The following is a 17,828-nucleotide window of genomic DNA, read 5'->3' as shown; positions in this document are numbered from 1 at the left end:
AAAAAAAAAAAAGAAAGAAAGAAAGAAATCCTAGAAATGAGCAGACAAAAGGTGGCAATGGTAGACCTCCGTCTGTCTAAGCCATATTCAGGCAGGGGCATGCTGGGAAAAGCCCAGGCAAGGAGCATGCTGGGAAAAGGCCAGGCTGTGCCAAATTCAGAGTTGGGACTATGTTAATGAGTCATGAAAGATCACTGCAAGTCTTGCCCCACCCCTCCTCTCTCTTATGACTTTTTTGGAACCAGGCCCCAAGGGGAGGCATGGTGTACCTCCAAGTTTTAATAATAAACCATCTCCTTTCCTTTATCTACCCATGTGTCTTTATGCACTGTATTGTAAACAGATACAAGAACCTGGAAACCAAAGTTTCTGTCCTCTAGATTCAGGTCTGCACCTGTTACACCACTGACTGTTGGAGCATATTCCTGGCTGTCACTTCAGCCTCAGTTCCAAGGAACATGAAGGAGTATGAGCCAGTGCCAGTGCCGTTATTGTAACACACTGTCTCTAGTCCGATCTAATTTAAGGCAATCCCTCCCAAACAAGAAGCTTATATTTAGGAGGCAGCTGCTCAAGCCTCATCTCTCCAGCCTGGCCTCCAGCCCCGCGCCTATGTTCACTGTGCAGTCTCTGCTGCTGCTCTGGCTGCATAGGCTGCCTCTGGCAGAGAGTTTGTGAATGTCTAGAGTATAAAAACAATGTATCTGCTTGCCTTGTACCCCCCTATCACTCAGCACAGGACCCGAGGTTGTTACTAAATCTAATCCTTCCTTTCTTTTATTTGGCCAGCTACAACTACACCATCTGCTATTTTCTATCTCCTGGATTTGCCTACAGTTGAATGTACCCACTACCATTTCTGCAAGAAACCCTCCCAAGTGTAAGGCAGGGACTGTTTAAGCAAATGGCTATGCTCTGGGGAATCCAGATGTTACCCATGGCAGTCTCTAAACAAATCACTTTGTGTCTTATTCCACGTTTTACACTATTACACTCAGGCTTGTCCCAGTATGTGAAAAGCTATGTGTCAAGTCAGGAAGGGGAAAACAAAGAGAGTGGGCATGGCACCGTCTAAGGGACACTTAATGCATCCCTAGAAGATGCTGGTAGACTAAAGCACTCCTGGTCACCCTCAAACCCCAGCCCAGTCCCTAGGTGGCCTTTTCCATTCTCGGGGCTCCTAAGTGAAGGTCTGGCCCAGTGGAGTGACAAGTTTACTGTGGCTTGAACCCTAAACTCTTATTTGGCCATGAAGATGTGAAAAAGACCTCATTATAACCATGAAAAGGTGTTCTATACACCAGGAAAGGGGAGCAAATAGTTTTCATTTCAGAAAGTAATACACTTTTAAAATTATAAACTGTGATAAAATTATATAGCTTCCAAGAGACCAAGGGGGAATAATGGGAGGGAGGTTCAAGTGAGGTGGGATAGGAGGGGGGCAGAGGAGTGGATTGGGGGAAGGATAATTAACACCAAGGGTGTTAGGAAAAGCCACATTGGAGACTTACTGCATTATAAGACACACACACACATACACACACACACACACACACACACACACACAGTCATTCCATATAGAAGAATTTAATAGGAATTACTCTACAAAGAAGATTTTGCTCCTCCCAAAAGCTATAAGTTGCCACATAAAAAGCTTGGTGCTGGGTATGGGTTATCTTTATCTCCCTCTAGTTGTTGGCCAAAAACCCCCAGCATAATACAGGGTCTTGCTGTTGCTCTTCATTGCCCATCAGAACTTGATGGCAAAGCCCTATTGCTGAAGATAGCACACATGCTGATCAAGGGACATGGAGCGATCAAGTGGGTATCCCAGCTTGAAGGGGTAGGGGTGTATAAAACCCCACCCCTTACTGAAGAGCTATGGACAGGTGATGGCCTCTAGGGTAGGGAGATTCAGTTTGTAGTTCAAAGGTGTGGCTGCTGGTAGATCCACTGCACCCCTGTGATTGGCTCTATACAGGCAGCACAAATTGGACTTAGCAAGGCTTTTTTTTTTTTTTTAAGGTGATACAAAATTGTAGTATTGGTAAGGTGGAGGTAGACTTGGAGAAGCTGGGGGTGAACATGTTTAAAACACACTGCATGAAATTCTCAAAGAATCAATAAAATATTTTACAGAAAGAAAGAAAACGAAAGAAAAAAGAAAGAAGAAAGAAAGGGAGAAAGAAAGAAAGAAAGAAAGAAAGAAAGAAAGAAAGAAAGAAAGAAAGAAAGAAAGAAAGAAAGAAAGAAAGAAAGAAAATCTCCCAGAGACCTAAAGTTACTGTTTAGGTCTGATAAAAAGGGGCCACATTACATCCATCTAGGGCAGAAAGTGGTAATACTCAGTAGCCTAACTTTAATGAAAGCATCCTTAGTGGTGTGATGCATGTTAAAACATAGTGCTGGCTGGATCTGGATTTGGGGCCCTAATAACTGAGGCACTGTGTGCAGCTTCACTCAGTCCCACGCTATAGAAATTACTCATTGGGTAATTTAAAACAAACACAGAGTCATCCCAACATTTTGGGAGAGAATCTACACATTCTCGAGGCAGGGAGTGTGTCTGTTTCATAATGGGCATTTCTCTTCTCTCAGAAGGAATTCCACATACACAGGATAGGCAATTTAGGTTCTAAGTGAAGGTATGTGGCTGTCTGCTGGTCCCCTACTCCTCCTGTAATCAGAACACTGTAAAATGCAAAGGGATGTCTTCTCAGTGTCCCACATTCACTTAGTTTGATTATCCAGGGAGTGGCACTGTTGGGAGGTGTGGCCTTGTTTGAGTAGATGTGTCACTGTGGGTGTGGGTTTTAAGACCCTCATCCTAGCTACTTAGAAGCCAGTCTTCTCCTAGCTTCCTTCAAGACAAGAGGTAGATCTCTCAGATCCTCCAGCCCCATGTCTGCCTGGACGCTGCCGTGCTCCCACCTTGATACTGGACTGAACCTCTGAACCTGTAAGCCAGTCCTAATTAAATGTTGTCCTTACAAGACTTGCCTTGGTCATGGTGTCTGTTCACAGCAGTAAAACCCTAACTAAGACATTTAGTAAACCTGAATTAACCATTCCTATTCTGGGGAGGAACACCCCTCGCTAAGAATCACGTGCCTGGGCTCTCTGGCAGTTCTGGTGAGCTGACAGCGGAGACCTGAGCACATGGAGAACAAGAAGAGTAAACGTATTCCTGCCATGATGACATAGATGCAGTGACAGGGCCTTCACTTGAATCAGGCTCATCCTGTCTGAGCTTTCGATCTTCGAAGGTGTGAGCTAAGTCGCTCTCCTGGATTTGTTGCTGCTGTTATTGCTAGTTTCGCTAGTTTTTAAAGTACCCAGCCTCAGGTATTCCACTGTAACCATAGAAAACTGGCTACGATAACTAATTATGATAGCCTTAAGGATGGAATTTTGTTTATCCAATTTTTTTTTATAACTAAAGCACCCTTGATAATTGGCTAATACCTCCAAATAGACTGTTTTAAAACAGACATTTTGAGAATTCCCTTTTTCCATCCCTGAATACCCTGGAGCCCAGCGAAGCTCTCGACTTTTACATAACACATTTAGAGGCCTCTCTCAGCTTTGAAATCACAGCAAGCTTATTCAAATATAATCAGAATTCACACTAGCTCTCTTTCCCCAGGCACCTCAGTTTAATTTTTAAGACTTTTGATGAATTTCTCCACATCTCATGTGTTGTTAAGCTATGCCTGCAGGATGCTTGGACCCACTCAGTTAGATCAGAGGTTGATTGCAGTGGCTGAGCTAAGCCCAGAACTGATCTTACCACTGTCTGGTATCAGGTGAACAGGCTACACTGCAGCTAGGAGCCTCGAACTAAACAAGGAGCCCAGGGCAGGAGCCCGAGATAGAGACAGGAATACTGGAGTGGGGGTAGGGTCCCTAATCATAGGGGCTCATTCTTTGTGAGGATGCAAAGCCTGAGCGTACATGAGGTCTTCAAAGGTGTGAACTAACGGAGGATGAGGGGGAGGGAGGGGTGGAGAGTTCTTATGTTACTTTGACTCTTGGGGGAATGAAGGAAGGAGCAACGTGAATCACAGAACAGGAGCAGACATGGACGCTCTGAGAGTCTGGGGCCCCTGGGTTCAGAGCCTTGTTGTCCATTTCTTTAGATTTCTTCAGCTTCACCCCAGTGAGACTTTAAATCCCACAGAAGATGCTTACTAAATCCTTACTAACTAACCAGGGGCCTGCCTTAAGCGCTGACAAGAAATTCAAGGCGCCAATCAGGCAAGAGGGGTGGAGTCTGGGGCAGGGGGGTCATATAGCCCTCTGCCCGATAAACCATCAACGTGGCAACAGCTTGGAATGGCTGTTCAGCTACGTTCACAAAATTAAGCTCAATTCCAGGCAGAGAAAAGGGAATTCCGAGAGAGCCTCTTGCTGCCGACAGAAACAGCTACCGACAGGCACCACCCAGCGCTTCTAAATTAAACTGGAGACTGGAGACAGAGAGGCATGGTGCCAGGCCCGAGTGATGGGCCATGAGACTCAGAGTCTAATTAAAGATCACGTGTGTCTGCCAAGAGCAGGACTGCTCCTTTAAACATAGCAACCTGATGACGCTCAAGTAAATAAAATGTAATTTTAAAACGCGTAGCCTTAGCTCACGCTTTCTCCCCCTCTGCCAAAACAAACAAAAAAAGAAAATTTCAAAAATAGCCGACCAATTTTTTTTACAGCTCTTATGCTTCTTTTTTAAAAGGCTTTTGCATTTTGTTTATTATATGTGCGTATAAGCATACATATGTGCATGAAGGTCAGAGGGCAACTTCTACCACGTGGGTCCTAGGGTTTGAACCCAGGCCCTCAGACTTGGCAGCAAGCACCTCCACCTGCTGAGCCATCTTGCTGGCCCCAGAGCAGATTTTTTTTTTCGTTCCAATTTACTCAAAGTACCATACACAAACAAAATGTACCCAGCAAAGCATCGTGGCCTTTTACTACAGCCTTGTGCTATGGCCCGTTCCTCTTAATGTTTTCATTACATAATCTCTTCCTTCTATCTGGCGAGCGAGGTCTAGTGACGATCAGAGCTGAGCCTGTCTGTCGTTTTTCTCCTCCTCTGTGAACTAAGATGGCTCAGCTGTGTTGAGTGTGTCAGCGCACAGTACAGGCTCAGAGGGAAGAGCTACTCGGGGCTGACTACTGACAGCTGCCAAATGAGATGAGCCCAGAAATAAAAGACCGGCCTTGTCGCTCTTTTCACTCCACTGGACAAGGAGAGGCTCTAAGCCATTGGGACTTTGGGTGGTATGTATCATATCAGATTAAAGTTTTAAACGCAAGCTGCAGTGGTTCGGTCCAGTGAGATGCTCTTGCTTGATGAAGCAGGATCACGCAGCTCTGAACGCGGCTTGCAGCCCACATGATCAGGCTAGCCCTCGGCTGCTTGAACTTACTAACCTGAAGAGCCTGGGATTTCAAACTGTCTTAAGCATTGCGCTGTCAGCTCTGAGGACCAGTTCCGTTCCTGAGCTAAGCGGCTTCAGTGTCAAAATTATTACATTTTCATGATGGATGACGACAGATGCCAACTTTTACTCTGATCTAACTTTATACACCTATAGTCATTATTTCAGGTTTTTTTTTTTTTTAACTGATAAAACAAGAATAGAAGCTAAAACAGGAATAGAGCTTGCTTCAGACCCTAATATGACAAGCGTTCTTCCCGAAGAGTTCCCAAACCTCTACCTTGGGCCCACCAGCTTTGAGAACCTAAGGGTAGCCATAAAGATGGTGTCCCTGACCATACCAGCAGCTGCGGCCTCTAAACAAGGACAGACCTCACCAGCAGCTGTACAGGGGCCTTCCGAGAAGTGAACGCTAGCATGTCCAATTTTACAAACATATGAGCTGAGCTTTGAGCCCTGGCAGAGCTGACAAAGGAGGAAATCACTCACACAAAGGGCCCAGTTCACTACCCAACTCAACACTAAGTAAAATCCCACTTCCAGGAGATTGCCACAGCAGGGATTAACACCCTCCCTGGTTGCCTTAGGATGCCCCCAACAACCTGACTTGTCTCCCACCAGGACACTTGATCCTACCACATCCCGTTCTCTGTTCCCAATTCCAATTCCCAGCCCCGACTATGCACACAAAGAAGCCTATTAGTGGAGTGACTCTTTAGTTGTTCAGTATGATAGAGGCTGCCACGTTCTTCTGGATTATTTCACCATCCAGAGCCAGTGTCTTCAGGAAATGCCCATCTGGAATTCTAAGAAAGAAAATGGGCAGTTGCCATTCATCGAAAGCTGGTTTTTCCTGAATATTTCTCTGTGTGTCATGTGTATTGAAGCCTTCAATACTCATATAAGCAGATGTTATTATTCCCATTCTATAAATGAAAAAGCATAAAGTCTTGGTAATATGCTATCGTCACATAATTTGTGGCAAAACTATGATTTGATTCCAGATCTGATCCCAAAGTTGATTCATTTTCCATCAAACTGTTTCCTGGGACCAAACCCAAAATCAACGCAAGAATGAAAGGCTGTGACCCCTTGCATTACTGTTCACATCCTATACCCAGACCCCTCCTCAGCTTTCTGCGGGTGGAATAGTCCTCACCCCTCATTAGTACTGGGCATGGTCATGTGATTGGCTCTGGCCAATGAGACATTAGCAGATAGAACATGTGCAGTAAGCATGTCTGGATACTTGGCCTTGGTTGGTACTGCACCACCACTATACGAACACACCATCAGTAGCATGAGCTAAATGAGCACAAACCTGTTTGAAATTAATCAAACCACAGTTGACCTGGAGTTATGTGACATTTAAAGAAAACAAAAACAATGATCATAAATAATTGCTGAGCCCAGTCAGGTGGTACAGGCTGGAATTCCCAGGAGGCTGAGGGGGAAGGGCTCAGGGGCAGCCTAGGTTAGAGAGTGAGTTCAAGGACAGCTTGGGCAACTTAGAGCTTAGCTCAAAAAGAAAAAAATTATATATATATATATATATATATATATATATATATATATATATGGGCTAAGGACACAGCTCCCTGGAAAGATACTAGCCCAGGATGTGGGGGGCTCTGGAGTCTACCCCCACCACCCCAAAGTTCTATTGCTACAACGCTGCTATTGCTGCTAATATTACTATTATTAATAATAATGATGACAGGGATTTTTCCAAAGTCAATGAGGTAGATAAACTGAGAATCGCAGGGACCCAAGCACAAGGAACCTATCATCATGGGGAGAGGGGGGTCTCAGCTCCTAAGAGGAAATGGTGAGAGACTTCAGAAAGGAAAGATGGAAAATCGGGAGACCCAGGGAGGATTTCCTTCACCTCCAGTTGCCACAGCTATTAGTGGAAGGGAGAGGGCAGAACTGGGCTGGAAGGGACAGGGTCTTCCTCTAGACTAACATGGAGAACCAGACACAGAGCAGGCAACCACAAGATCCCAGGGAGCTATGGCAGAAAGGTTATGGCTCTTCCCTAGAAGTCTGTGGGAGCCCTGGGGAAAGGAGGTTGGACAGAGGCCCTTGGTCCTGAGAAGGCTTGATGCCCCAGGGTAGGGGAATGCCAGGACAGGTAGTGCGAATGGGTGGGTTGATGAACAGGGAGTCAGAAATGTATTTGTAAATGCAACTTTGTGGCAGCATAATTTACAATAGATAAAGGCAATCCATGTGTCCATTGCTGGTGGGTGGATGAGCAAAATGTCTCATACACACACACACACACACACACACACACACAATTTATCCCTTCAATTAGAACTACAAGCTGTGCAGTGGTGGCCCAAACCTTTAATCCCAGCACTCTGGAGGCAGAGGCAGGCGATCTCTGGGTTTGAGGCCAGCCTGGTCTACAGAGTGAGTTCCAGCACAGCCAGGGCTACACAGAAACCTTGTCTCAAAAAAAAAAAATCAAAAATATAATCATCATCATCATCATCATCATCATCATCATCTACATTGAGATTCTATCTCACCCCAGCATGCTGGAAGTCTTATATCAACTTGACACAAGATAAAGTCAGGGAACCTCAATTAACTCAATTAAAGAGTACCTCCATAAGATCATGCTACACACAGCCTATAGAGCATTTTCTTCATTAGTGATTGATGGGGATGGCCCAGCCCATGTGGGTGGGGCTGTCCCTGAGCTGCTGGTACTGTGTTCTATAAGAAAACAGGCTGACCAAGTCATGAGAATCAAGCCAGTAAGCAGCACCCTCCATAGCCTCTGCATCAGCTCCTGCCTCCAGGTTCCTGCCCTGAATGAGTTCTGCCCTCTCTGCTTTTGATGATGAGCTGATATATTTCACTGTGAGTGAAATAACCCTTTCCTCCCCAGCTTGCTTTTGGCCATGATGTTTCATCAAAGCAATGGTAACATTAAAATACCCCAGAGTCCAGATGACTATCAACAAATGCTAACAAATACTGTCGAGAGTGTGGAGAAGAAGAAACCTTATTCCCTGTTGGTGGGAGTATATACTGGTGTGCCCAGTATGGAAGCCTGTGTGGAATTTTTCCAAAAGACTAAAAATAGGACCAGCATATAACCCAGCTATATCACTCCAGGGTATAGACCGCAAAGACTCTAATTCAGCATACTGCAGAAATCCTTGGCCATCTATGTCCATTGCTGCTCTTCTCATGATAGCTAAGAAACGCCAGCAATAGACAGATGAATGTATGAAGATGTGCCAAATATACATGATGCCATTTATCCAACCACAGAGATTAATGAGATGGTGACATTTGCTGGGAAATGGATGGGTGGGTGGAGCTGGGAACTGTACTAACACCCAGACTCATACTCTCTCTTACACAAAGACCCTGCATTTTTTAGTGACTATATCTGTGTGACTACCTGTGCAAGGAAATTGTGAGAAAGGGGAACTAGCCGGAAGTGGGAAGGGGGTGGAGGAGAGGCATGATAAAGTAGGTTAGGAAAAAAAAAAAAAGAATGTTAAAAATTCTATAATAAAGTCATTTTAATGACAATTCAACAGCCATTTATAGCTGAATAAATGGAGATCAAATCCCCAACTGTGGGCAAGAATACCTGTAACCCAACCATTGAGGGGGTTATAAGAGGGATTCCTGGCCAACTAGCCTAAAAGGGGCAAAAAAAAAAAAAAAAAAAAAAAAANACTCCATGCTTAGAGGAAGACTCTGTCTCAGGGGAAAAAGGCAGCGAGTGCTAGAGCAACACACTCCGGCACAGAACGATGTGCATCCATACAGAGAGACGAGGAAATGCTGCACACACACACACACACACACACACACACACACACACACATGCACGCATGCTCCTTCTATTGTATGCATGTGTGAATAAGCCAGAGGCCAATGTTAGTTTTCCTCCATCTCTGTTCATCTGGGGCTTGCTGATGGGCCAGACCAGCAGGGCAGCGAGCACCAGGGACCATCGTCTCCACAGCACTACAGCGAAGCAGGTACAGGTACACAGACCCTCTTCACCTTTTCTCTTTTTTCTTTCTTTCTTTCTTTCTTTCTTTCTTTCTTTCTTTCTTTCTTTCTTTCTTTCTTTCTTTCTTTCTTTCTGTTGTTGTTGTTGTTGTTGTTGTTGTTGTTGTTTGTTTTTTTCGAGACAGGGTTTCTCTGTATAGCCCTGGCTGTCCTGGAACTCACTCTGTAGACCAGGCTGGCCTCAAACTCAGAAATCCGCCTGCCTCTGCCTCCCGAGTGCTGGGATTAAAGGCGTGTGCCACCACACCCGGCCCTCTCACCTTTTCTACACAGGTGTTGGGGGTAGAAGTTGGCTCTCTGTGCATGTGCGGCAAGTACTTTATCAACTAAGATTTTTCTATGTGTTCAAAAAACATTTTTAAAGAAGTCATAAGAAAAAAAAAATTGTTCCTTTAAAGGAGAGAAATCGCATCATGCTAAGTGAAAAGAAAAGAAAAAAAAAAAAAAAAAGGTCAACCCCAGGACACACTGTCTGAACACAATGCTGTCCGCATAGCAGGCGAATTCTGGCACACAGACAGAGAATGGTAGTTGCCAGGGGCTGCAGGAGGACGGGTGGGTGCTACGGTTTAGGTGGGAGTCCAAAACCCGCCTCTCAGATGCGATGGTGTTGCAGGAAAGAACTTAGGAGACATGATTGTGCCATGAGGGCTCATCCTGTATGAATGCAGTAGCACTCATATACAGGCAGGGAGGGGGCTTGACAAGGAAGACACTTGCCACCAAGCCTAATGATTCAAATTTGATACCCAGGACCCATCTGGCAGAAGTAGAAAGCTAACTCCTGCAAGTTGTCCTTTGACCTCCAAATGCATATTGTGGCACAGGCACACTTACACAGACGTGTACACGCACAAACTCAGCGAAATATTTTTTAAAGAGAGAGAGGGTTGAAGGGAGCTCTGCTCGCCATTTCATGTCCTGTCATCTCTTTAGCCAAGTCAGGACCCAGCACGCATTCCCTCTGGAGGAGACAGTAGCAGGATGCCATCTTGGAAGCAAGAAGTTCACAAGACTCTGGGTCTGCTGGCACGCTGATGTGAGATGGCCCAGCCTCCAGAACTATAAGAAAACACTTTCTGTTCTTTATGAATACCCAGGCTCTGATGTTTTGCAGCTCAAGCAGAATAAGACACAAGGAAGTGATTCATTCATAGGTGTAGAGCTTACATCTGAAAAGACAGACATGATTTTGGGAGATGAATATCAGTGACAGCTTGAATGTTCTTAAAGATGGCTGTCTGGGCAGCATGTGTACAGGTGTGTATTTGTATGCGTGCATGTATGTGTACATGTGTATGTATGTGCATGTGTATGCATGTGTTTATATGTATATTTGTATGTATGTATACATGCATGCATGTTTTATATATAAAAACTATTCTTTTTCTTGGCTACAGGGTGGTTCTTTTGTCTTACTTCTGTTTTGTTTAGTACTGGAATAGAGGAAGAAGGACCAGACTTTAAAAACCAATTATGTCGAATCCAAAAGAAACACCTGGAACTTTCTCTCGAATTGGCAAGTGGGTTCTCTAAATAGCACTTGTCTAAGTCTTCCCTTGAAAGTCTGTTTTCCACCCAAGGAAGATAAAATTATCTCCTAAGGAGTCAGACTCCACCACCGGCCCTGCTGGAGGATTGCGAGACTGACTCTGAAGTTCTCGCGCAGCTGGTGTGGTGAGGACAAGAAGGAACCACAGGAAAGAGGTTAAAGAGCTGCCCCGGAGCCCAGGTAGAATCAGAAGCCACACATTCTCTAAACCAAAAACTGACTGACAACAATTTCTGGGCAGCTTTTGAGTAGGAGAAGCCGACTTTGAAACGGTGGCAGTTCTGGGGCGTTGTGACGGATAGGCAAAATGGCTTCTTTAGGACCTGACACCTCCCTCCCAAACTTGGAACACATGGTTACTAAAATGAAGGCATAGCAAGCGTTTCATTCTTAGAAAACATTCCTGTCTATACTTCAAGTTGTCTGTTCCGGGGCTGGGGAGGTGGTAGCTGGGGAGGTGCCAGCTATGTTTCCTCAGTCACCCAAATGCCAGGTGCTATAGTTCGTATGTGACTCCCCAGCGATACAGAATCGGATTCGGGACTTGCTAAGACATCCAAAGGCCTATGCCCCCATGACTGAGTTATTGGGAGGATTGGTTAGCACTGTGAAGGTGGGTTTGGTATGAAAGCAAACCTCTCCCAGGCTTGCCTCTCAGCTTTCTTCCCTAGGACGACGCAGCAGCAAAACCCTTCTCAGTGCCAGTCACTTGCTCATGGATTTCTCAGCTTTGGGAACCATGAGCCAAATATATCCGTGTCCACTACAAATTGCTCAGGGACTCAGGTGTAGTGGCAGCAAACAGACCAGGACTCCAGGGAGTGCACAGGTCACAACCAAGCCCTATTAGCAACAGCTGACCAGCCTAAGGGAGCTGGCGACAGCCCACGCTCTCACCCTGACTGGAACCACCCCCAAGTTCAATTTCTGTTGCTGTGATGAATACCATGGCCGGTAGCAGCTTGGGGCAGAAAGGGTTTATCTCATCTTTAGAGCTTAAAGTCCATCAAGAAGGAGAGTCAGAGGAGGAACTCCAGGCAAGAACTGAAGCAGGGGCCATGGAGGAACACCATTAACTGGCCTGCTTCCCATGGCTTACTCAGCCTGTATTCTTTTTTTTTTTTTTTTTTTTTTTTTTTTTTTTTTTTTTTTTTTTTTTTTTTTTTTTAATTATTATTATTATTTTCTTTATTTACATTTCAAATGCTATCCCGAAAGATTCCCATACCCCTCCCCCCACCTCTGTTCCCCTACCCACCCACTCCCACTACTTGGCCCAGGCCTTGCCTTGTGCTAGGTCATATGGAGTTTGGAAGACCAAGGAGCCTCTATTCCCACTGATGGCCGATTAGGTCATCTTTTGCTACAAATGCAGCTAGAAACACAAACCCAGGGGGTACTAGTTAGTTCCTGTTGTTGTTCCACCTACAGGGTTGCAGCCCCCTTCAGGTACTTGGGTACTTTCTCTAGTTCCTGCATTGGGGACCCTGTGTTCCATCCAGTCGCTGGCTGTGATCATCCATTTCGGTGTTTACCAGGCACTGGCGTAGCCTCACAAGAGGCCACAGTATCAGGGTCCCTTCAGCAGTATCTTGCCGGCATGAGCATGAGCATTAGTATCTAGGTTTGGTGGCTGATGATGGGATGGACTCCGAATGGGGTCCTCTCTGGATAGTCCATCCCTTCATCCCAGCTCCAAACTTGTATTCTTATATGACTCAGGACCATATACCCAGGGGTGGCACTGGCCACAGTGAGTTGGGCCCTCCCGCATCAATCATTATTCAAAAAACAATGCTCTACAGACTTGCCTACAGGCCCGTCTGATGGAGGCAATTCCTCAGCTGGTGTCCTGTCTTCCCAGATGACCTGCTTCTATCAAGTTGACAACAAACCAGCCAAAACTATCTAGCACAATTAGCACCAATCATTTTCTGTAATTATCTGGACAGATCCACCTCATGATCAGGAAAAGGTGTTGGTTACAGAAAGCTGAGTGCAGTGCTCTATAGAAATCTCCCTGGGCTTTATGCTCTGTGACACACGGAATTTGCATATGCAAAGCATATGTCAGGTATGGGGTTTCTTTCTGACCTGCTATCCTGACATTACCTCTGTCTCACCAACTGGCTGATGATGCGAATGTCTTTCCCCCATGAGCCTTTGCAACACTGTTAAGCAAACCGAGGCCTCTTGAGCTTCTTCCCTGTACCTGGGTAGTCATCCCCGTCAAAATGAGCGGCCTGTTTAGTAACTAGAGTTGACAGCAGGGTGGGGGCAGGAATTGGCTCTCTTAGACTTTCGAGTTATTTTTCTCTTGTGGTAAAACACCATGACCAAGGCAACTTGTGGTTTGTTGGGGCTTAAGGTTTTGGAGGGATAAGCGTCCGTCATCACCATGGTGGGGAGGCTGGCAGCAGACAGTAGGTGTGGGGCAGCAAGCTGAGAGCTCGCATCTTAGACTATAAGTGGGAAGCAGAAAGCGTAAACAGGGAGTTGAGGGGTGCAGGAGGGACATTAGAACTTCAAAGCTTGCCCCAAGTGACACACTTGGAAGCAAGGCCACACCTCCAAAGTCTCTCCAGTGTCACCAACTGGGCACCAAGTATCCAACTACCCAAGAATATGGGGGACTTTGCATTCAAACCACCAGTTTGTAAATCGTTTAGGTGCCATACTGTGCCCTGCTATATAACAATCAGACAGGACCTCCCTTCCCTGTCTCTACTCATTGGTATTTACTCTGTGCATTTTGTCATTTAATTGGTCCCAGAGGAATTCCCCATTCGAGGCTTTCGGAGTACACTTTCATTACTGGTATTCTGAGTCACAGTGTTCTTCCTCCCTGGTTCTGTGACCTCATTCACTAGACCACATTCCTGAATGAAAAATGAGGTTTCCCCAGCCTCCATAAAAGTCTCTGCTTAGCCTTGACCTACACAAGGGCAGGCTCTCCCCACAAGTACTGCCTCCATCACAAGAAACAGAATGACCAAGAACTGCAGGGACACCCCCCCCCAACCCCCGTGCAGCCTCCCTACCTGCCCAGAAAGCAGGGTGGCTCTGCCTAGCTTGGACCTAACTAACCCCAGGAATAGCATGGCTAGGGCCACATCTCTAGAAGGTTCCCATGTCAGTGAGCACACATCCCTTAGACTGTTTCTGTGAGCGACACATTTAAAGCAGTTTCTAGACAGACCCATTCAGTATGAAATCCCACTGGGTGCATTGTTGTGCCAAGGAAATAATGCAGAAGATATGGGTGGTCCCTGCTTTGTCCTTTATTTCCAAACTGTATTGCAGAGCACTTGAAATGACTAAGGTTACAAGTAATACTGCTCCTTCGGGGTTCTGGGTACCTGGAGGGAGTCTCCCTTTCAGTTTCCGTGAATTCCAAGTCATGGAGCTGTCAACATCCTCTGTGGAAAATGCAGAGAACTCTACACACTCTGTTCTCTCAGCAAAGGCATGGAATCTGAAACACAAAATGGGTTCTGGATCAGGCATGTGCCTAGCGGTTCTCTCAGTCAATTTGCCGTCTCTGGTGCTCCAAATCTTGATTTATTTTGATTGGTTTTCTCAGAATTGGGTCTCACTAGGTTGCTCTATTAGACCTGAAATTCTGGCCTCAAGCAATCCTCCTGCCTCCACTCCCAAGTAGCTGGGACTACAGGTGCACAGCTCTCTGCCCACTGCCAAGTCTCTTAACTTTAACTGCATTCTCTGATTCCTCTATGCCTTGTCTTGTCAGCTCCCACAATCAAGAGTCAGGCAGAGGAGGCAGCTTAGTGGGTAGTGTGTGTGTTTAAGCAAGCTTGGGGACCCGAGTTCAGATCCCCAGCACCTTCATTAGAGCCAGGCGTGGGCAGCATGTGTCCGTGATCCCAGCACTGGTGACACAGGGACAGACAGATCCCTGGAGCTTGATGGACAGATGGCCCAACTAAATCAGTGAGTTTCAAGTTCAGTGAGAGGCTCTGTCTTAGAAAATAAGGCGGCAAGTAACCGGGGTGGGNGGGGGGTGGGGGGGTGGGGGGACTCAGCACTGACCTCCATGATTGCCCGCATGCACACACGCGAACACACAAGAGTGGTTTGAGATTTTCCATGGTGGTGTGGTTTCCCACTATAATAATTAGCTCAACCAAATGGCATTTCTTGATCCTATGAAAACGATAGTTTGTGGGGTCTCTAAGTCTCTATCACATCCACACTGTTTTGATGGCCCAGGCATCAAGTGAAGGAGCCCACTAGCAACCATTAGCATTACCGAGCATTGAAAGCTGGGGATACAGATGGCCTCAACTAATTTGGGTATTGCTGAGTGGCCGCAGTCAGCTGTAACTCAGCAAACACATTTCTTGAGCTTAAGAGCTAATGAAAAGAATTCCTGTGCGGGCAAGTTTTGGGAGCCTGCCAGCTCAAAGTGTGGTCCAAGGAACATCAGCAGTGTCACCTGGGAGCTGGTGAGATCCAAGATCCATCCCAGGCCCCTGCCTGGACCTGCTGAGTCAGAGCACAAGTTTAATAAGATCCCTAGAGGACCCATGTGTACAGCAAAGCTTGCAGCTTGCTGGTATGGGGCAAGGTGATGAGCTAATCTCTCTCTTTTTTTCTCTTTCTTTTTCCTCCTTTTGGGCAGTGCTGGAGATGGCACACAGGCCCTCACAGACACCAGCGAGGCACTCTGGGCTACATCCTCAGCCCCTAAGTGCTCCTGGAACCCCTTAACTGTAACCCAGAAAGTCAAGTGATAGGACATTAGCTTGATTGACAGAGGAAGTCTCTGTCAATCACCCCTGTTTGTCACTGCTAATTAGACTCTGGGAATCCTGAGGGACCACTTGGAGCTTGTCTAAAGTAGTGAACTAAAAGTGTGAGTGACCTCAGGCCTCTTGGACTGTGGAAAGGTTGTCATTTTCCTAAAGAACTCTGGGTGAGATTGTCATAGTGACTTGGTGGCAGTGAACAAGACTGCCTCATTCCTGTGGCCTGTTCAGAGACCAGGACACCAGCCTTGCTATGCCTGGGCCCTGTAGACATTGTCTAGAGCAGAAATGTCCAGCTCGCTCCCTTTAATGACTGCCTGACAGGGCAAGGTGTGCGTGTGTGTGTGTGTGTGTGTGTGTGTGTGTGTGTGTGTGTGTGTTGGGGGTTGGGGAACAGATGAAGTCTGTCCTGGCCCTGAACTCCAAGTACTGAGGCCTTGGGTGTCCAGAACTTTCTACTCTCTAATCTCTTCTCCAGATTGGAAAGAGAACGGGGTAGAAGTTTCCCCTAATGGGGAGAGGCACCATTAAGAAAGGCTCTTTAGAGGATATTGTTAGACCTCAGCACCCATACCCACCCTGTGCTTCCACACAAGCACAGCCTTGGATACTGTGATGGAGGGAATCCATTCAGCTGAGCCCAGGACCCAGGCAGCCTGCGAGCTCAGACCAGAACGACGCACTGTGTCCAGTTGGCTAGTCAGTGTGCTCTACCTGGGCCCAACAGCCCAGGGCACAAAGTTACAACAGATGGCATGGTGTGTCTGACCCCACAACACAGCAATCAGGAGCACCAAGGGTTGTGTGTCCAGCTCACTCGTGAAGGCCCAGAGCATGCAGAGAGGATGGTATGTCTCCAGCTGACTGTTTTATGTAAACCCACCACTGTGCAAAGGATGAACAGTGACAGAGTCAACGTGATTGTAGTAGCGTGCTGTTCCCTGGGCACTGAACCTCCTAGAAAATGTTCTCTAGGAGAGAGGAGGCAGGTACAAGCCAGAGAAGGAATCCTGTCAGCTGTCTTTCTCTCTACCCTAGAGAAAGTGGATGAAGACATTGTGCTCGCCCCTACCCCCATTCCCTTTTATGTATTTGGACATGCTCAGGATGCCAGATTCAAAGCCTTATGCCTTGTGATTTCAAATTGTTTGAAAAGCTTCCAGGGTGGTGAGCTCAGACTCTGTTACACAGGAAGAGTCCTGACCCTCTTCAGACATGGGAAATCAGGATTCCTGGGGCTGTGAGTGAAGAACTGCATTTCCACCAACTCTATTAGGCAAACTGGTGGGTGAAAAGGTTTATTTCCACCAACTCTATTAGGCAAGCTGCTTTATTTTCAGCTGGCCGTTGGTGTCAATAAAGACCAAGTCCAGGCCTCCATATCGCCAATTCCCTCTCAAAAAGCCTGAATGTTTCAAAAGTCTAGCTACTGTGAACAATGGCCATGAGCTAGGGATACAGAGTGAGCTCCAGTTGTCAGTGTCTGCCCCTGGCTTGAGAATGGCCCTCGGTGGAGAGCCCAGTCCTTGTTGTTTCTAGGATTTATTAGCTGACTGGGAAGGCAGCATCTCCAGTCTGCAAGACCTCAAGAGCTCAATAGAGGAGAACCGTACTGCTGCATGACAAAGGAAAGGGTTCACAGACCATGGTGACTATACACCATAACATAGTGGGTAAACATCTAGACTGTGAGTGGACCACCCACTCTCGGGTCCTCTCAAGTCCACCGTCTGCCTACCTGCTGTGGGTCTTGGTGCTCAGATCTTTTAGGAAAGCTATGGTTTCTTCTCCTCTGGCATTGAAGGACACTGTGCAGACTGGATATGGGATCTCCAGAACCCCTGTTAGTAGAAGCTTCTGGGACTCCTGCGGGACATCCCCCACCACAAAGTAGTAGATGGCGTCGATCTGCAAGACAGAGGTGCCAATGGCACTGGCTTGTTATTACCCCCATATACCACAGCCCTGCACCAGACTGGGCAGCAACACATTTTCTGATTGCTGCAGAAAAGAGAG

General features: G+C 46.5%; 1 protein-coding gene across 2 annotated transcripts in view; it reads right to left on the bottom strand.

The window, feature by feature from the left end:
* The window catches only part of Vwa3b (von Willebrand factor A domain containing 3B), a 154,125-nt gene that overhangs the window by 107,595 nt on the left and 28,702 nt on the right, over positions 1 to 17,828 (bottom strand). For both annotated transcript variants that reach the window (XM_029539034.1, XM_029539035.1), the window contains exons 6-7: positions 17,551 to 17,720; positions 14,403 to 14,518 (exon numbers count right to left, since the gene is read on the bottom strand). In XM_029539034.1, the coding sequence (XP_029394894.1) occupies positions 14,403 to 14,518; positions 17,551 to 17,720 (286 nt within the window). The remainder of the gene's footprint in view (positions 1 to 14,402; positions 14,519 to 17,550; positions 17,721 to 17,828) is intronic.

The sequence above is a fragment of the Mus pahari genome, chromosome 5 (genome assembly GCF_900095145.1).
Source record: "Mus pahari chromosome 5, PAHARI_EIJ_v1.1, whole genome shotgun sequence".
Lineage (NCBI taxonomy): Eukaryota > Metazoa > Chordata > Mammalia > Rodentia > Muridae > Mus > Mus pahari.
The sequence above is the reverse complement of the archived record's forward strand: the minus strand, read 5'-3'. Positions and strand labels throughout refer to the sequence as shown.